Below are 21,537 nucleotides of genomic sequence, written 5' to 3'. Positions count from 1 at the left end.
TCTATGCTAATCGGATACTATTATAGTATTTAATTATTTCTTCCCAGAAAGTAAACATGCTGGGGTAAAATATACTCGAATTGGAATGATAACGTATCGGTGAGGTAAGGTTATGTTCAAACATGATTTGCTGTTGAGTTGGCACAATTCATTCTGGGCCTGCTCTGCATGTTTTGCATCAGGGCGAGGTTACCGAAAGAATCGTCGGAAGCGAGGCTTGTCCTGTCTTCGGCTTGTCCTTCTGGTGGGATGTAAACAAATTGCGGGGTCGACGAGCAGACATCTTCGGGGTCAGAGATCGGGCAGTTTGCGAACCGGTTGTCGACCTTTGGTGGTATGGGAAGTGATGGGCCATTCGCCTCAACGCCATTTTCTCTTTTTCTCAGGAACCAATCTGGATCGTCCGCGATGAGATTTTTCATGTTGTGTACGGCTTTCCGCAGCGCAACCCCTTCTTTACTGTGCTCCAACATAGTAGAGATGTCTGGCACTACATATGTAGACGTGGCTGACATCTCGGGAACGTTGCGTAGACTCAAATAGAATCGTTCGAACTGAGCGAGCAACTTGAAACGACTTCCCATTGATCTCAGAGGTTCTGGTACGTCCGACTCACTGGAGTAGTCGAACACAACGGTTACATACTTCCCTCGCCTTTCGGAGTCGCTGCCGGCGAAGTCCTGCGATATGATATTGAGCGCCGGGATAAAGCAGCCTCTGTCGACGAACCCAAAACTGCCTTCGGTTTTGTTCTTGGCCAGCCCTTGCTCCCAACATAACCTGGTCCCCTTCGAGGCCACCACAACGATTTTGTCGGTTTCAGTAAACTGCCGGAAAAGCCAGGTTGTTATGCCCTCAATTGCAATATCGTTCTCTTCCCATAATCCGAGGTTGACGTTGCAGCCACATTTTGCCGCCAGGAACCGAGCAAACGAATCAACGACCAGGGTGTGCTGACGGCAGTCATCTTTGTAGAGTATGAATATGTTAGGGTTGCGACCTGAGGATAAGAAAGGTGAGAATAGTGTAGGATTACGCCTGTACGGAATTTTGAATCCTTAATCAGTATCTACAAGCGCATTTCATTAATTTAAAGTAATGAGTCGTCGTGACGTAGGAAAGTATCGACATTAAAAAGCTATTGGTAGCATACTTTAGATGAAAAAAGTCGTTGCTGTTGGAAGACTTTCATGTCGATTAGGTTTTGTCCAGCAGTGTTATACCAAGTTAAACATACTGCACTTTCTGCCAAGTGAAGCTCATGTTGAGAGCCTGATGTACAAGTGTGAACACCCAGACAGTCAGCATTTACAACTGGATAGATCAAAGCGACAGAAACTTCTTAAAAACAAACGGCTTAAAATGTGTAACACTCGCCACATGAGGGCACATTTAGATCTGCCACCATGGATCTTCACCGATGACGCTAACTAACACAGTTGAAGACATTTCTTTGTAAGATCAGGGGGCTTAAGGCATTGATTTCAAAAAAGTCATTACGGCGCCGGCGCGTAATGGAAGAAAATTGGCCTACAGTTGGCACTCAGTTTAGGCCAGAAAAAAATTGAGTGCTTCGTGCCAATCAAGAGAGTTGTATCGTAGAAGCGATTCATTTCAATCATTGTATAATTATTGGCGAAATATCTATGATCTGTTCTGAATATACTGCAGGAGAGATGACGATAATGAAAGAGTAAAGACTAATTCATTGGTCTTACCGGGACTCAACGGTGTACATGTGACTGACACGTCTCCATTTTCAGCGGGCTTTTCGTTGCTCAGCGACAGCATACTCGAGGAACGCCGTCGTCGTCTGTAGAGGTGTAGCACGAGCAAGCCCAGAATCAGAGCGATAACCGTACCGATGGCGATGTATATCGTTAACTTCCATATCTCCTTGCCACCCTGAGGTATCTCGTGGACAGCGACTGTCACTGAGTTGACAGCCGTCTTTTGTGAGGGAGCTTCAGAGCCGTGCTTGGTATCGGTGGTATGAGCTGGCATGAAAACGCAGTAGGGTTGATTAGAAACCGTTAACTAGGGAACTTTGCAACTGTACGAATGTCAGATGAATTCTCTATTTTAAAAGATCAACAGGTCACGAGCACATCTATTAGAAGAAGTAGTGGCGGGGAAATTCCACAGAAAGTACTCATGTGTGCTTAACAACGTTAACACCATAAAATGATAATGATATTGACCCAGCAGTTCGAGAGGGTCTGTGATCCGCATGATATCCACATGAACAGAGGATGATATGACGAGTTTACATTTTAATGTATACAAATAACCATGAATATAAGAGGTATGTTTACGAATACCGGGGACGAAGGACAACACCTGGCAAAACGCAACATCCAGTCATGAGAAATAAACGGTGTTTATCTTTGAAGACGTCTGGCCAATACTCTATTTTTGTATCCCGACAACCTTTCTGGCCATTCCCCGACGGGAAACAGTCAACTGTAACACATGGTGGAGAATGTGGGTACCTCCAAGCAAGCGAAACGAGCACTCCCCAGGGCCAAGGAGAAACATGTCCACCGTGGTCTATCACTCTAAACATGATAGGACGAAGAATTCACTCCTGGTAACCTATTAAAGAGTATTCTGGTGACTATAAATACCTACCTACACATGTGTTGTTGATTTCACGGTAGCCGACATCACATTTGCAGCGGAATCCCGTACCATGATCAACTCCATCAGTGAGCTCGACAATCTCACATTGTCCATGCTCAGCACACTTTCCGGTGAAGCAGGGGTTTTCTGAAACCAACAAGACAGGTGTTTGTCAATTTTGTCGAGCGTGGCCACAGGCTACTTGGAGAGCATGTGGCATCCTATAATGCCCTCCCCCTGCCGCATCCCTTCCCGTATCACCGGCAGGAAATCTTGGCGTCCAACGGAATGGCTCGCATTCATAGCTGCACATAGACTTCGAAATATCATGAAGATTTCTTGAGGTAAACTTCGCCCAGGAGATATATGACCGGACTCACAATTTTTTACAATTCTTTTCGGTTCTACCACTTGTTGGGATTCATTTTAAAGTGCTTGGAGAAAGAAAATTTTACCGTCTCAATATTCGAAAATAAAAAAAATTATTTTCCCCTTAGGTAAGCAAAGGAGTGACGGCTATTTTGAATTTCTGATACAGCCGAATTTAGGTGAACGTTGGTTCTTATTCTTAATTTAATGAGAGAATTGTTGAAAGTTTCGTTGAGGAAAATTTGGGCAAAAGTTCCAAAAGTTAAAGTCTTTCACTTTTGAGGTGCACGTTACCTTAATGGTATTACCTATCGAAGGAACGAATGACTAGGAAAACCAAATGATATCATCGGCAATGATGTCAATCGGAGAAGTTCACGGCAATGTGCCGACGACGTCTCCATTGCCATCGTGCATCGTGAAAAAATGTATATCTCGCATTTGCTGTAACGATCAGGTTCACCTATAGTGAGGGCGTTTATGGCCAACGTGTTGCATTTCTGTTTCATTTGCATTCATCAAATTATCTTGCAATTTTCTCAGCTATTGCTAAAATTCTGCTGATCAGAGTTTTTTTCCCCGCAATTACGAGAATATGCATTTGTGACAGAATTGGTAAGCGTTTTGAAAAGATTACACTTAATTATGAGTTGCATAGAAAAGAGAAAACGCGAAATCAAAGTGGGGACAATCCTTGCCATTCCTATGGGTTACGATATTTTTGTTTAAAATGCGTATATGTACAATATCAGTATATTTGTTGAGTGGATGCGGTCATACTTGAGTTTGGCACCTGTTTAATATCTTACTTAAACTTGCATGAGCAATTCAAACTTGTGTATATATTCTTCAGTTGCAAAGTAAAACCATAGTAAATAAAGTAAAAGGTCGCAGTCGATAGGCCTTCAAAGAGACATATATAACATTCGGCTCTGTAGGAGCACATTATACTGGATGTGAAAATATGATCACATGTTCGAAGTTAACGCTTGCACAATTTGTCCTGAAACTGCGCATACCACGCTGTGTACTCTCCGGTTTTGCCAGCGACGGCCTGTGATGATGGTAATGAAAATGAAAACTTCGTACCTGTACAGGTTTTGTTGATTTCATGAAATCCGACATCACAAAGGCATCGGTAACCACCATGTTGATCAACAGTGTCACATCGGCCGTGTTCCCCACACTTGTCCGTGGAACAGGGATTCTCTGGTTTTGAAATGAATAAATCGTATTTTGTATGATACTCAAAATACTCATGCGACATGCATAAACATATTCCAATGGTTTACTTTCTTTTGATCATATAATTGTTTCATGATTTATCAAAACTTTACATCTCTCTCTCTCTCTCTCTCTCTCTCTCTCTCTCTCTCTCTCTCTCTCTCTCTCTCTCTCTCGTTCACGAAGGATAGCACAAGGGCGAGATGCCATCTGTCTTAAAATTAGAATGTTTTGAAGTTATCTTTATGACAATATTTTCTTCCAAATAGCAAGAAGTAGAGATGCTAATTAGAGTCAAATCTGACAAACGTACGCACCTCTTACGGTAAACTTTCTTGACCGACTAAACAAACAAGTGTTGTCACCGCACATTGCATCCGGTTTCGGTTGAATCTGTGTAAATGTACGAGTATGTAAATCGCCTTGTAACATCGTACATGCGTTTTCGCTAAATTTGAGAACTGCAGGAGCGCCACTCGTAAAAAATACCATAAGTGAAACTGCATTGTAGAGGCATCGTGACGTAATGTACTACGTCACGGCATATTTGCCGTGGTGGATTCAAGGCAGACCTGTCGAGCTGTACAGTACTTTTACCATACACCCATTGTCATTGTCACGTTTTTGTCAAGGAAGACGGCGAAGGCTTCAACTTGTGCATCTTTCCTCTCCGGTTCAATAGAGACGTAATAATTATAATAGTCGGAGTGAATGACACTACAAAAAACGTAACGTAACATGCCATATGCTCAAAGGCTTCACTTTTTGTGAATTAGTTTGGTGTCCAGATGCATGAAGCAGAGAGTACATATTACTTGTACACTACTGCCGGTGTACGGATCCATAAAATGCATATGCAAAAACGAATCACTCTGCCACGGTCATTCGTGGTGCTATCAATGATCTCATGGTATTCTTTAACGTTTCATCATGTCAACAGCGTTGATAGCGATCTAGTTCATATATATACATGTATGTGTTAAACCTACTTATACGAAGTTGATAACGAAGTTGATTAAAGCTTCCTGGAGGTTATCGAAAAGTGCAAAGACTTTTATATCAGTTATTGTTTTACAAGAGAATTGATCAACTGGCAAATAGGAATGAGGAGAGGTATTATTTCTTCGGGTGCAATTCGACACGTAATATCTTGTATTCATTCATTCATTTTATTACCTTTTTCAAAATCTTTGACAAGTTCATTATTACAAAACTAAAATAGGCAAAAGGCAAATATGGATCCAGAAAAATAGCTTTATGCAAATCGAGTCTGGTGTCCCATTCTGTTAAATATTTACATTACACATTTCTCCATGTGGCACACATGGGATGAGTTGATCGATAGCTGTCACTTACCCGAATTTCGTATTTTTTAATGTTGACTGGAATGTTCTCAAATGTGAATTGAACAACTTGGTTGCATCCAGCAGATCTGTGATAAGTTAGGGTCATCCCGCTGTAAGCCACTTCCCTGCCTTCGTAGCGGGTTAAAAATTCCTGCAAGGATGTGACATTAAAGTGATGATGATGATGATGATGATGATGGTGATGGTGATGGCGATGTGATGGTTCTGCCATCATCATGATTTTGCAGAAAAAGCGCGAGGTCAGTCGGGTCAAAGTGCTGACGAAGTGTTGAAAATTTTCAGGGAATATGATGAAGAAATCATGCGTGGTGATCCAGAGTTACACTGTTTTCTTTTTGCTTGTTTGGACACGGCTACTTTCCAGTGACCGAGGTGTATATATTTGGTTCGTGAATCTCACGGTTATTACACCGTCAACGGCTCAAGAGGACGCCTGCGCATCCTACATCCTTATCCCCTAGAAGGACCCAGGAATGAGACAAGATGAAATGAGACAGGCAATGCCCCTGATTAAACACAACCATGAACTTTGCATACGTGCACAGAGGCAGCCACATCTGATCCACGAACTCATTAATGTAATAATTTGAATTTTAAGAACTTGTTCACCTCCATTACTAGTCCTTGACCATGGTACTTGTATACAATTACATGGATTTATTTGTTTGAAAGTTAAAATCATGAAAACACAAGAACAATTTGCAGGTCATGCACCCTTGAACAAATAACTCACCTCTTTTATCAGTCCTGGAAATTTACTACTGTGACCTATACTAACACTGATGAAGTATTCAGTGAATTGAAATTCATCCGGTGCCTTTAAGAAGTAACCTGTTACGGTCTGGTAATCTGTCGTGATATTGATGAGCGTCTGCCACGAAGCTTGTGGTGGCGGTTGATTACCTGTGGGTTTTTTCAAGAACAAGTTAAATGTTACGCTTGTTTGTCGACAATTTCCACAAACTTTCCAGTGACCTATCTCGATCAATTCATCTTTTTTTTATCTTTTATTACTCATCCAGTGAGCGAATCCAATGACAGAATGAGGTACCCATCACCTATATTACCCAATGGAGCAATGAGGATTAAAGTGCCTTGCTCAGGGGTACAACACCGTGCTAGAGTATCGAACTCACCATCCCCTGACAGCAAGCCCGTTACTCTGGACCTGCCGAGTCTGGTACCCCGGTAACCACTGCCCGAAAGTGCATTCATCGTATCATGCACAAGACTTTCGTATCACATGGCAATTTGTGTAATTAAACACACAGTGAATAATAGTTTCTCAGACATACATACATACATACATACATACATACATACATACATACATACATACATACAAACATACATACATACATACATACATACATACATACCTACATACCTACATACCTACATACATACATACATACATACATGCATGCATGCATGCATGCATGCATGCATGCATACATACATACATACATACATACATACATACATGTATATACACACTTCAAGTACAAAGTAATGATATCTGGAGGATTGCATGATGCATGAAACTTATGTAACAGATATCATTACTTTGTACTTAAAGTAATTAGTGTAATTATTTATTATATATATATATATATATATATATATATATATATATATATATATATATATATATATATATATATACAAAGAAACATACACACTTAGCAGCAAGGTTGGCTGATGAGTTTAGCCTCCTTACACACACTGCTGGTTAGTGTAACAATGTGTGTATGATGTGCAGGTGTACTCACCTGGCGTTCGCGTTCCTAAAAACGTTGAAAAAGAAAAATCGAAAAAATAACCTTTTAAGTCATCACCATAGCAAATCCATCTCGGGAGAATAAATTACTTCGATGGAGTAATATGGTTAGGGATTTGCTTAATTATTGGTCTGACATTTTGCCTGCTGTCTTCAGAATACATGATGTGGAGCAAACAAGCAAATAAAAAATTTAACCTGAAGATTTATTTACCGTTATGCCTACGGACCTGAAAATTCCTTCAAATGCCTATTAGGCCTATGCGTGATGAAGCTTTCGTTAAAACAAAGATGTACGCCTTAATAAACACAATGAAACTTTCACAAATACAACGTTAGCCGGTGTTTTCTGTCCACAGTATTACAGATAGCCTTAGTTAACTAACTCACATTCTTGTAATCGTGTACAGGTGGCTGTTTGTAACACCATTAACGGCAGACAGAGGGCGTTGGTATTCCCAACGGTTAAAGCCTCCTTCTGACTTCGAAATCGCAGAGTAAAATCTAAAGCACACAAATGTTTATGACTTTGTGATGTCTTGTTTATTACTACAAGTTATGTATCAAATAAGAACACACCTGTATAGACTTGTTGGCTTATGCGCTTGTTCTCGCCCGATGGTAAGGCTCGGACTAGAAAAGTGTACCGACCTGTGATAAGATTTTCAAAGTGCCCAAAGTGCCATGTGATCTGCTAAAGACGGGAGATACATATAACAAGTCACTGTCAATGACATAGTCCCAACTTGGTCAATGAATTTGGAAACAATTCACGAAAATGATAGTGAAATGATTTTGGCCAACCGACATCCCGTAAATAGCGGAGAAAACATTGTATTGATGAGTATGTACAGTTGATGTTTGATGTATGAATAGCATTAGTCTGTTTAGGGAGCTTTCAGTAATTACAGGGGGTGGGCCGGGGGAATTTCGCGCACACCTGTATGTGACCCTCCCCCTATCCTCCTGTCTAAAATGTGACCCTCCCCCTCGTCCGACGTTCTAAAACTTGACCCTCCCCCCAACCACTGCGGTATTCTCCCCGGGAATAACTGAAACAGTATCAGCTAATTTACATAACAATTGGTTCAATTGTTATGTTAGGGACAAATTACAGAGGGGAGGGCTAGTGTTTTTGGGGGGACAGTCGCAATTTATCACGCAAGAATTTTTGAAGAGATACGGTATTTCATACATTTTAGGGAGGGTCACCCATATTTTGTGCAACTATAAGAAGGCAAGATGTAGCTGATTTAGTGCTTCATCCAAAAATATCAAATCATAATACATGGAGTCTATCAAGCAAATTATTGACAATTTACCCCCACAAAACATGCTATATCTGTATTTTATATATATTTGATAATGTGCATTTGTGTACAAGAAATTGATTACTGAATTTCATCTAAAAAGTTGGTTCACTATCCATGGTGTCTATGATGAAATTATGAATAGTTTTTTCCAATACAAAAATAGGTAAATCTTTGCAATTTTGTACTCTTGATTATTGATATTAATTTTTTTGATTAGACAAGAGTGGTTACAAGTCTGTGGTTGTGTAAAAAAATTGATTTTGGAATTTCACTGAAATGTCAATTCACTATGCATTGCGGTCTATGGTGAAACTATGATTATTTTTTTTTTCAGTACAAAATTAGATAAATCTGTGCATTTAATTATGTATACTTGATTATTCACATTATTGTTTTTGATTAGACTAGAGTGGTTACAAGTCCATGGTTGTGCAAGAAATTTGATTTTGGAATTTCACCTAAATATCAATTCACTATGCATGGCAGTCTATAATGTGTGCGTATTTTGTTGGTGATTTCCTATTCAGACAATATCACACGGACAATCAAAGTTTTGGCCATAATATCAGCTTCTGTCAAAAGTGACCCTCCCCGCCCCAAGATAGGTTTATAAAAAGTGACCTTCCCCATTGAACTGTTTTCTAAAAAGTGACCCTCCCCCCGATTCAGCCGGCCCACCCCCCTGTAATTACTGAAGGCTCCCTTAATTTGAGAAATAGTTGGGTGTGTGATCAATGGTTGTAATGTGGTTATTTGAAGTCTGAGTGTTGGTGTATGATGAGTATCGATGTGGGTGGACAGTTGTTGAAGTCATTCACATGGGAGTCTGAAGGTAATGTAATATTTTCCAAATTGTTGATGAATGTACGAAGCTCAGTTTTTAAGCGCCAGAGTCAAACTTGACTTGAAAGTACACTGGAAAATGAAGGACTGCACACTGGAAAATGAAGGACTGCACGGCGTCATCGGAAATGGATTCGGATTCGTACTGAGATTCAGCTAATTTCATGGTCGTATAACAAGAATTTTCTCTGCATGAAAGGCGGCCGATATCCCTGTATTTCACTTTTATTCAATAACTTAGTCATAAAAGAAAACAAAACTGCATTTCACAAAACTGAATACAATATGTTTTTACTTTTTAACTGCCTTGGTGAAAGCAATTAAATTTCAGGATCGGATTCAGAGTTATTTCATTGCAAACTTCCAGAGCTGACATTCATTCCTGTGTTCAATGCTTATTTTATACAACAATAACAACAAATTAAAAAAAAATGCGCTCACTAAACACATTTGCCTGGTAGACCTGACATATTGTGGCTCATTTTTTATTCACAAAACAGAATTAACAAAAACAAGTCATCGTTGATGACACAGTCCCCACTTGTTAATTGGTATTTTGATTTCAGGTCCTCAGAGAGGATAGAGTCCTCTTCATTAGGTCTGTGATAAAAATACTTTTGAATGAATTCGCTTGATACATGTCTGAGTTATGGTTCAGGACATGAAAAAATCGTAACAAAATGGTCGCACAGTGGCCATATTGGATCGCATCACAAAACAAATTGATGTGCATAGCTATGACATTGGTCGATGTCCTTGTACCAACTTTGAATAAAATCGGTTGAAACATGCGGATATGCCTGAGAAATGGCTCTGTACATGAAAAAATTGTAATAAAATGGCCGCCTGGCGGCCATATTGGATCGTATCACAAAACAGATTGACGTGCATATGTATGACATTGGTCAATGTCCTTGTACCATTTTTGAATAAAATCGGTTGAGATATGCCTGAGTTATGGCTCTGTACATGAAAAAATCGTAATAAAATGGCCGCACAGCAGCCATTTTGGATCGTATCACAACACAAATTGACGTGCACAGCTATGACATTTGTCAATAACCTTGTACCAACTTTGAATAAAATCGGTTGAAACGTGCCTGAGTAATGGCTCTGTACATGAAAAAATCGTAATAAAATGGCCGCCTGGCGGCCATATTGGATCGTATCACAAAACAAATTGACGTGCATATCTATGACATTGGTCAATGTCCTTGTACCAACTTTGAATAAAATTGGTTGGAACATGCCTGAGTTATGGCTCTGTACATGAAAAAATCGTAATAAAATGGCCGGCTGGCAGCCATATTGGATCGTATCACAAAACAAATTGACGTGCATATCTATGACATTAGTCAATGTCCTTGTACCAACTTTGAATAAAATCGGTTTGAACATGCCTGAGTAATGGCTCTGTACATGAAAAAATCGTAATAAAATGGCCGTCTGGCAGCCATATTGGATCGTATCACAAAACAAATTGACGTGCATATCTATGACATTGGTCAATGTCCTTGTGCCAACTTTGAATAAAATCGGTTGGAACATGCCTGAGTTATGGCTCTGTACATGAAAAAATCGTAATAAAATGGCCGCCTGGCGGCCATATTGGATCGTATCACAAAACAAATTGATGAGCATCTGTATGACATATGAAGTAATCCTTGTACCAAGTTTGAATGAAATCGCTCCAGGCATCTCTGAGATATCTGCGTGAACGGACGGACGGACGGACGCACGCACGCACGCACGCACGCACGCACACACGCACGCACGCACGCACGCACGCACGGACATGACCAAACCTATAAGTCCCCCCGGACGGTGTCCGTGGGGACTAACAAGCATGGTCGTCTGGCAACCATATTGAATCATATTGCTAATACAATTTACGTCCGAATATAAGTTACAGTGTGTTGTCCTTGTTCCAAGTTTTAAAGTCATTGCGGTCAAAACCTGTCTAAGCATTGGCTGTGGACATCAAATACTGGAGCCTAAATGACCGTCATGCAGTCATATTGGATCGTATCACAAAATAAATCGACGTGCATATGTATGACATATGAAAGCGGTAATCCTTGTATAAAGTTGAAAGAAATCACCCCAGGCATCTCTGAGAAATACGCATGAACGGACGTACGGGCGCACTGACCGAAGCACGGACACGACCAAATCTAGCAGTCCCTCCGGACTTTTTCCACGGGGAATTTAAAGACTGAGCGAAAGCAAGTCCGGAATGTACTGATTGACATGACAAACACCGACGACGGACAAGCAAAAAAAACAAACAAAACAAAACAAAATCTGGTCTACTCTACGTTCACGTGCAATGAACAATTGGTATAAGTGTCGTGACAAATTAAATTTGGCCTTGGTAATATTCCATTGTACATCAATTGTCGATAGGTAAGAACCACGTTGTGCAACACTTCGCGCAAATTCAATACTTTTCTCTCTTTTGTCACCAAGCGACCGATACTAGACTCTCTTTGTGTCAGTTTGAAACTTTTCGATAACAACCAGCTTGGATGTAAATATCACGAAGATATAGAATATATCGATACGGTCTGATTACCTGTCCAGCATAGTGTGCCTCAAAGCCTGTTACGTTGAACGTGAGGCATTTGATCAGTCCCTGCGGGTAGTGGCTTCCTCCCCTGCCATCTTCATTCATTACAGCAATCTGTATGCCCTTGACCCATCTCATGTCTGAATAGGGTCGCATGAAAAACCCATACAAAGTTTTAAAAAACACTGTAAATGACAAAGAGGGTTACTCTGTGCCTGTATGCGTTATTATGTGTTCAGTTGCGTTTGTAAAAGCCGTATTAAAAGTGGCAAAGCTCCTTGTTCTTTGATTCTTTGTTTGAAATATTTGTTTCAACTAAAAAATTGACAAAATCATGTCACTTCACAGTAACACTTGCAAGTAACATAATTTGCTTTTAGAACTATTCCCCCGAGGTAGCCCCACCCAAAATGAATATCGAAAGCTTCATCCCGTAGTTGGTAAGATGTAGCTGATGCTTGCACACTTATTTGAGCCAGTAACTTTTTTCCCGATAATCAGCTTACAGCAATAAGCAGTGCAAACAAGTATGACGCCATGCTACGCAATATGAGTTTTCGACTGTGGACGGAAGTAGATTGACGAAGGAAAGCCACTGCAGACTAACAGACGGAAGTGGGCTCAGACTGAGGCTAATAGCTTCCTCAGTACTGTTTTACGTAGGAGCTAAAATGAAAACAGAAGGAAGTCTAAGCCTGGACATATGGCAATTCTCAAATTTGTTAAATCAATTCAAATTGCATATCATGAAGAATAAGACATTCAGGTTGAATTAAAGTGCCTCTTTTACTCTCCTATATAGTGACATACCTTTAACACAAAATGACACCTCATCATTTTATGAAGGACGAGTGAAACTTATCGGCATGACACTTACCGGACGAACTTATTGTAAACGATACGGTGGCGGCGCTATTGTCCGTTTGCACAGTCGCTGGCTTGGGGATACGTATCCAAAACCACTGATCATTGGAAAGCTCGATGGACAGTTTGGAAGCGATCCTGTTCAGTCGGAAGAAAGTCACAAAGAATCGCATTAACTCACGACAATTATTTCGTTCTACAGAGACCAACCTAATACATTGAGGTAGAACGCGCCTCGGGGACAGATAGTCGGACTCTCAAATTTGTATAATCTCTTCTGGTCTGCCCCCTGTGGAGGCTCATTTTAACGCTTGTGGAGAAGAAGAAACTTTCCCTAGCTTAGTTTTTCGAAAAACTGAAATTTAATTTTCCCCAATGAATTTCAAATATCGCAAAATGTTGGGCAATTCATTTCGCTATTTCAAGACTTTGCACGGTGAACCCCGATTTTTATTGTTGATTTGGTAAGAGGATGGTTGAAGGTTTCATTGAAGAAATTTGGTCAAATGTTTAAGTCTTTCGCTTTCGAGGCGCATACTGCCTTAAACAAGAGACCTAGCGACCTATAGAGTATCGCTGTATGAAGAGAATAACTATTTGTGACAAATGAGTTGATGAAAAAAATGGTAATCTATGATAGCTCACTTCAGGACGGTCTGATGGCAAAAATAACCGCAAAGGTGTATTATTGAAGATGTCATCATAATTTGAACATATCATATTGAGATCGTCCCTGAGAACATGTCTACCAAATACCAAAACTAAAAACAAGTTTGCAACATGGCAAAAATTGTCCCCAAAACTGCCCCAAAATACAAAATTGTAGATTTCATCATAATTTCAATATATTACATTGAGGTCTTCCTTAGGAACCTGTATACCAAATATTAAGGCTATCAGACAAGTGGTATTTGAGAAGGAAAAAATGACCGAAAGTGGCAAAAATTGCTACAAAAATACAGCATTGTTGATTTCATAATAGTTTCAATATATAACATTTTGATCACTCCTGTTAACCTTCAAACCAAATATCAAAAGTATCAGACAAACGGTTCTGGAGAAAAAGGTTAACCAAAAATGACACAAAATTGCCATAAAAATACAAATATGCAAATTAACCACAATATGAATAAACTTGACTGAAGTAAAGCTTACTATAGGACCCTAAATGTCAATGGCACCTACCACTTTCAATGAAGAAGATTTTTTGACCAAAAGCATAAAAAATACCTCAAAAATACAAACATGCGAATTTTACCGTAATTTGAATAAAACTGGCGAAGGATAACCATAGAAAGCTGCATACAAAATTTCAAAGCAATACGACGAGTGGTTTCAGGGAAGATGATATTTCCCCAAAAACAAAGAAAGCTGCCCGAGTAATACAAATTCACAAATTTCACTACATTTGAACAAACCTGAGTGAAGTCATCCCCAGAGCAATATGACGAGTGGTTTCAGAGAAGAATAATTTTTACCAAAAACGGGGAAAATTGTCTCAAAAATACAAATATGCAAACTTCACAACGATTTTGACAAACCTTAGTAAGGTCCCCAAAAGGAAAGCCCATGCCAAATTTCATAGCAATCAGACCAGTACATTAAGACAAGAAGCCAACTGTTGATGGACGACGGACAGACGGTCGACGACTGACAATCTGCCTACTGATATGCTCCTCGTCGCTGAAATTTTGAACTATTAAACACATTTTTTGTAAATGTTGACCGAGAGAGAGAGAGAGAGAGAGAGAGAGAGAGAGAGAGAGAGAGAGAGAGAGAGAGAGAGAGATAGAGAGAGAGAAGAGAGAGAGAGAGAATAACACCTACCGACACATTGCTGTCGATTGTATCCCATGACTTCATCGTTCATAGGGTGTGCGAAATTTTCCAAATCGCCAGAGATATTGGCTCGGAGCTGAAAAAAGACCAGTGACGTTTATGTATCAGCGAATCTTGTCCTGGTGTGGCGGTATTATGCGCGGACGTCTTTGCTACTAGCTTTCTGAAAGGGGATCTCTGGAAAACAACATTTGGCTACTTGTTTGACTGCCCCCCCCCCCCCGCCCGCCACACGCGAGAAACAATAATGGCCCTGGCTGTAATAAAAGTTTTCCAATCCTCCTCAAAAACAAGATTGAATATGACCTATACAAATTCTAACCTACTTATAAAATGAATGAATGAATGAATGAATAAAAAAGTCAAAACCAACCTTCGCTTGTTTTGTTAATCATGGACGGGTATTGTGATATGCTGTAAAGGTGTTGGAATCAGAATGATAAGTTGGAATCGATAACAAGATGCATAGACAATACGCGATAGACAGATCCGGATGAGACTATAGAAATAACGTGGGACGCCCTGATCATTAAGGTTTACATTATTTATGGGCAAGGGCGAGAGGAAAGCCAAAAATTAACGGGCAAGGCTTAGCAAGCGGAGTCAGATCAGGGCTGAATCTGTTATTTCTATTACATTTTATCAACAAATCCAAGAAACCCGTCAAATTTTACGAAAATTTCCCACATGAAAGACAACAGGGCCCCAGAACTTGTATCACACAAATGTTGTATTCACTATACAGCGTGTAGTGCAATACTCGACCCACTGTCACGCACGGTGTAAAAATTTTGCAAATCCAGAGACTTTTTGAAAAAAGTGTTTTAACTTGGCCCATAAGTACTCCATTTTATTTTGTGATTGGTTACGATCTCTATACGAATCACAATTTACGTTGTAGCTGTAAAGTTATGATGTTTATGATATTATTCATATTCACTGGCACGTTACAAATAAACCATTACTGTGTATTTGTGGTCATCACATGGTTCAGCTCGACCAATTAAAACGCGATGGACAGTAAGTATCTGCTATGCGCCATGTAATTTCTTCCTTTAACCACCTTTGCCTCGACTATTGTTGGTACTCGTGACTGAGGTATATTGAAAATAAATCACACAGAAAAACATCTTCGCTTGCCAAGGCCTGCTGTTCGAGCAGCTGGATGTTTCCCGAAATCAGATTAGTGGAAGACTTCCGTCTGGCTAACGAGCCGTGCGGGCGGACGATGACAGAAAAAGGAAATTTTTGATGTTTGAAAATCTGCCTTACTTTTGTAATCAACTGTGCTAGTGACAAGACGCACCGTTCAAAATGGGGATCAACAACGATGAATATCAAATATTTGCAAATGTACAAAGTAAATGTTTTGGTCAAATTTGGCTCGGTTTCGAGAGCGATCTTTTATCACTCAAATGAGTGACCTCTTCCAGAACTTGCGAAGTTCGATTATTGTCATTGACGTATTGCTGTCTCTGATAAAGCACCACGCATTTAAAGATACATTCGTTGACTTAATGATCAAGCTGAAAGAGCGCCTATAACCGAATAACTTTCCTACTTGTGCACAGGGCGCGTCAGTTCCCTGTTGACATGGTCCTGTTTTCAAATTTACAGCACAACTTCCACCCCGAAACCTACCAACCAACTTAGCTCGTTTACAAATTTGAAAAGTACACAATTCAAGGGAAAGCAAGTTCACAAGGTTACCGTACAGCAGTGTGTGGTAGCAGTGATTAGGCTACATGTGAAATAAGCGTGTTTTGGCACTGAAGGCGTTGTGGCACCTGTTGTGGCACCGTGGAGTACGTTTCCGTAAACAACGCTGAAGATAATATTACATAGATGCAGTGATGCATGCGACATATAAACTAAACGATGCTACTGCAACATCACCCATAATAACTCAAAATCCATAGAAGAAACAGCTTTTGGGATCGTCGGGTGCCTTTTTTCTGTAATGCCATGATTGTCCAGTCTAATTAGTGTCATGATGGCTAGCAAGGGAAACTGCAATGTACGAACGTCCTTTACAACCAAACTTCTGTAAATGAGGCACCAATTGCTGATACAAATTACCCGGGTCAAGTTATAATTAGGCGCACGATTCAACTAAACGCATAATTTCATCCCCAGCCTAAGCACTCGATAAATAGTTATATTTTTTCACTGACATGAACGATATCCCTACCTGCAACTTGGGTAGTATAGCTTACAAAGCATACGATACTCTATTGTTTCACAGTAAACCGTATTGTAAAACTTACTGTACAATATTCATCTTTTCTTAACTGAAAGGTTGAATCGCTTACTCGCTCGCGCCGGTTCTGAGAAACTACAGATTGCAAGTTTATATCAAATTATAACCAAATTAAAAATAATCCCAAAACATAGGGCCAAAGTCCCTGAAGCTACTATAGACATGGATACAAAATTAAGTATTTCCTGTCTGTATGAAATTATCTCACTAAGGTCATCCTCGGGACTTGTAAACCAAATTTTAAAGCTGTCTGACCAGCGGTTTTGAAAAAACAAGCAACTCAACAGTTGACAGAGCTCTGCTGTGTTTTGTAGAGAATAACCTTTTGTGACACATGTAATGATGTATTGATGAAAAAGGTGGATATCTTTGATTAACATTGTAAGTGAGTTCTGTTGAATAAGTTGAGACTGTGCATACTCAGAGAAAGCACACTGAAGAGACAAATGTTTGAAACTTAAGAAGTTCAAGGTCATCAAAAGCATTATAAGGAATCATGTAACTTTCATTGCACTGTTTACACAGATTGCATAATTGCTATAAATAGCACATGAAGAATCTTCAGCCCAGCTTTACCGTAAAAACCCTATCACTTTGACCACTCTTTTACTTGACCACTCTATTTTTTTCCTCAAAAAGTAATTTTATTTTATCCTTACCAAGTCAACCATAAATGGAAATTAGAACTTTCTCTATCTCTATCTTTATCTCTATTGACTATTTTGAGCAATTTCTTTTAGATAACATACAGGGCACAATAAATGACGGTTCAGAATATGTCAAAGTTGGGATTCAGGAAAGTTGCCTTTACATGTTTTAATCCTCCAAGATGGTAAGCATTTCACTATGAACTGTCAAAAAAAGTTGAACTTTCTGATAATTCTACACTAAAATTATTTTGGCTTTGATGATTTCCTAATAAATTCAATTATTTAAAATCATATTAGTTATTTTTTTCTGGGTGAATTGATAGGGTTTATACAGTACTAGAATTCCAACAATGTAAGTCAAATTTTGACCAAAAATGACAAAAATATTCCTTAAAAATACACATTTGCATATTTCATCACAATTTGAACAAATCTAAGTTGGGTTACCCCTAGGGACCTGTATACCAAATAACAAAGCTGTCTGACCAGCGGTTATGAAGGAGAAGATTTTTTACCAAAAACACCTTTTTTGGCATTAATTTGCCTATTTTCCACTATATCAAAAAATTTAAAAAATAGTTTCTCAAAATCATATTTTTCATCTACACAACAAATATCAAATCAGTAAGTACTGCGGTTCTCAAGATATTTGAGTGGACGGACGCCTCACAAACGGACATACATACATACATACATACATACATACATACATACAGACTGACGACGGACGCCGGACGGATACCCATCCCAATAGCTTCTATAGACTATAGTCTATAGTAGCTAAAAACGTGTATCTCGTTACTCTCAGAAGGACCGAGTAAGGAACAATCTTGTACTTATGAATAGCAATAAAGACGCGTGTAATGATTCTTTGAGTGCGGGTCGAGTTGACACTAAAAAATGAAAACCGCCATGATTAGAATAAGATTAACGTATCATTTTAAAGTACTTGATAAAAAGAATAGAGACCTGAAACTGAGAAATCTGGCCGGTGCAAGTACGCCTTGTATGTACGTACTGGCATGAATAATATCTCTGACCGCAACGTTAGTGCCTTTTCCGGGTCGCTGAAAGCTGTGCAGACATCGATCCAATAGTCTGATGGTCGGATTTTCTTTATAATAAAAATATAAATTTGTTGCATTCGCTTTGTGTTTTCATTTGAATAGTTCCAAGGCCCTCAACATTCGAAAAAAACCCTCAACTTTGTTTGTTCTGGAGCGCAAGCACAGTATAACGTGCGAACATTGCTGGTGTATAGTATCATTGATATTGTATAATTTCGCCCTCTGGTCGAACACGATGCTAGCTATAGCTTTCGATGTAGCGGAGGCGTATTTCCATTAAACGATGACCTTATAACTCGAAGTTGGGTCCCACTTCCAGGAAAGAGTTCGCGGGGCCCTGAAACTGGAAAGGGGAAACTAGAAAGGAAATAAAAGTCATGGAAATTTAACGCTCAATAACATAGCGTATGCTGCTACGTGCTCCTTCGACGATCTAGTTGACCTTGTATCTCAAAGAATAAGAAAACATGCTATCTTTAGAGAAAAATTCAAAAGATGTATGAGTCACTAGCAGCGTGTACAACGATTCATTCCCTGCGGCGGTTGTGAAGGGGTTTACGAGCGTACTGAAGAGTATGCACTTACTGTAAAGTCTCCACGGGCTATCACTTCAACCAAACTGAACTCGAGGCAGAAAATCCCGAAGAAGACACAAAAGAGAATACCAGCCGTTTCCATGGTGAGGGGATGTCGTTCTAAGCACAGGAGGAGACGTTTTTCTCCACGGAATCTACCCTCGGCTGACTCGAGGAAGACATAAATACAACACAACGCTCCTTGAGGCCCTGTGATGTAGTGTGATCCTGTTTCCGATTACAAAATGAAATGTGAGAGGCACTTCGTTCGTATACATGGAAGGAAGGCCGAAGAGGGCGCTTCTCATTTGGCAACACCATTCGGGCCGTGGCAAGTTCCTGTTGCTATGACAAGTAATTTCCAGATAAACAATAGTAATGTCGCCAAAAGTTTGAGACTTAAATGACGATTATGGAACATTTGTAAATGGATCAACCGGGATATCTTGACAGTTCCGGGTGTCAGGTTCCCCATGTTGTGTCATCAACCCTGTAGTGGGAAATTGAAAAAAAAAATCCGTTGAAAAGCGAACCATATCAGATTAATTTGAATATGTTTTGATCTTTACTAAGATGTAAACAGCAGTGGAAATTGCATATTTTGTTCTGTATCATTCTGTAAGAACCAATAGTTTTTATTTTTGATAATATTGTTAATAATGTTGATACACAAAAAAGTATAATTTCTTTTTTTTACTTCCCTTATAAAGTTCTAAATACAAACCATCGGATTTGCCAACACAACTTCTTGTGTGCAATATGCAATTTTTTGAAGTGAGTTGCAGTTGGAGTTACAATTCACCTAATACATTATATTTAATATTGGACCTTATACCTACACAGCCTACGTCGACAAGCTGCATGCTGGGTGTTTTCAACAGTATTAATTACCAGGATTTTTGTTTTACAAACAGAAACAAAAATATTACAAAATACACAAACGTCTAAGTATGTGCAATTTTAATTCACATGTTTGTGAAGGCGCAATAACCCGTCGTCAAGCTTTGCAGAATTCGACAAACGGTCAAGTAATGCGAATATTGATCTTTGTTAAATTCCTGAAGATTTTTGTTGTGAAATAATTAAGAAAAATCGTTAAAAGAATGAATGAATGAATGAATGAATGAATGAATGAATGAATGAATGAATGAATGAATGAATGAATGAATGAATGAATGAATGAATGAATGAATGAATGAATGAATGAATGAATGAATGAAACTGCATTATTTTCGAGGGCAGATTCAACACCTGTAAAGTGTCCCCTGGCCTATGAGGAAATGATCAGTTCCAAGCCGCGGGCCGCCGTGATACGAATGCTAGTTAGTCGATTCTTTTCCGAGACATTGCGCAATGTACATTTTGTATCATTAATGACAGAAACAAAGCCAATCTTGAAATTCGATCCGAAATACATAGTTCGGTGTGGCGGATTTGTAACTAGCTGTTGTGAATTGAGTCTACATGTCAGGGGAAAACGCTCGACTCTGCCTTGTCTGCGTCATCGTTCCCAACCCCAGCTCCCCTCCAGGCAGACTCTCCCATTGCAAGAAGATGACAGTTGCTTTCATCGTCCACCGCATATTCGTTTGCTAATAAAGTAGATGAGTAAATATGAGTTTTCCAACACAACTAGCCAACTAGGTTTTCTGCAAGTAGAGTTGGTGTGGAAACTTGAACGTTATCGGACAGGACTCGGATGTATCCCGCGCTTTAATGTCGAGGTTAGAAACAGGAAAAAGGCGAAGCACTTGTGTCTCGGGCGTCAGCAACGAGCCGACTTTGTGAGATGCGGTGACGAAATGTAAACAATTTCGAAGGAACAGATGCAAAGTTTTTTACAGTTCCAAATTGATCATTGCAAATCTATTTACTTAATGAATGAAATGAGAGAGCGACAACTCCAATACGCCTCCTAATGCTCCAATAAGACGGGAAATGACTTGTGTTAGGCCTAAGTTAGTAAGCGCCACGAAAATGTAAGATCAAGCATTTTTACTACCTTCTATACCATTCTCTTTCAAAATCAGGGGTCTCCGTGTATTGAATTCTGGTACAAGAGAAATAAATTTCCTAGTATAAGAGTTACCGATGTTCGGAATTCAACATGGCCACCATCCATACTTCAACTCTACGGACAAAAATAAATTTTTCGATTTTCAAAAAACCTAAGACTTAGTCCGAGAGCTTTTAAA

General features: G+C 39.5%; 1 protein-coding gene across 4 annotated transcripts; it reads right to left on the bottom strand.

Annotated features, from left to right (window-relative positions):
- Positions 1-43: 43 nt before the first annotated feature.
- LOC139135701 (uncharacterized) lies at positions 44-19,599 on the bottom strand. 4 transcript variants are annotated; one of them, XM_070703331.1, is made up of 13 exons: positions 19,353-19,599; positions 14,779-15,204; positions 12,965-13,089; positions 12,094-12,227; positions 7,942-8,056; positions 7,355-7,369; positions 6,316-6,485; positions 5,572-5,712; positions 4,533-4,608; positions 4,081-4,200; positions 2,632-2,769; positions 1,719-1,997; positions 44-1,000 (listed from the first exon to the last, which is right to left on the bottom strand). In XM_070703331.1, the coding sequence occupies exons 2-13, from the start codon at positions 14,784-14,786 to the stop codon at positions 117-119; spliced, it is 2,205 nt and encodes a 734-aa protein (XP_070559432.1). In that variant the 5' UTR covers positions 14,787-15,204; positions 19,353-19,599; the 3' UTR covers positions 44-116. The 4 variants fall into 4 exon arrangements, with proteins under 4 accessions (XP_070559432.1, XP_070559431.1, XP_070559434.1 ...); XM_070703330.1 differs by having other exon boundaries at positions 14,779-14,866; XM_070703333.1 differs by having other exon boundaries at positions 1,719-1,934; positions 14,779-14,866.
- Positions 19,600-21,537: the final 1,938 nt, after the last annotated feature.

Source organism: Ptychodera flava, chromosome 6 (assembly GCF_041260155.1).
Source record: "Ptychodera flava strain L36383 chromosome 6, AS_Pfla_20210202, whole genome shotgun sequence".
NCBI classification, from domain to species: Eukaryota; Metazoa; Hemichordata; class Enteropneusta; family Ptychoderidae; genus Ptychodera; species Ptychodera flava.
Note: the sequence above shows the minus strand (reverse complement) of the source record. Positions and strands in the feature narration are given on the sequence as shown.

Bases quoted from the DNA above. Each gene is read 5' to 3' on its own strand.
- LOC139135701 (XM_070703331.1), bottom strand. The intron at 4,609-5,571 runs GTAAGTGACAGC...ACATTTACACAG, and splicing joins TTAAAAAATACGAAATTCGG to ATTCAACCGAAACCGGATGC. The intron at 1,998-2,631 runs GTAGGTATTTAT...TTTTCATGCCAG, and splicing joins AATCAACAACACATGTGTAG to CTCATACCACCGATACCAAG.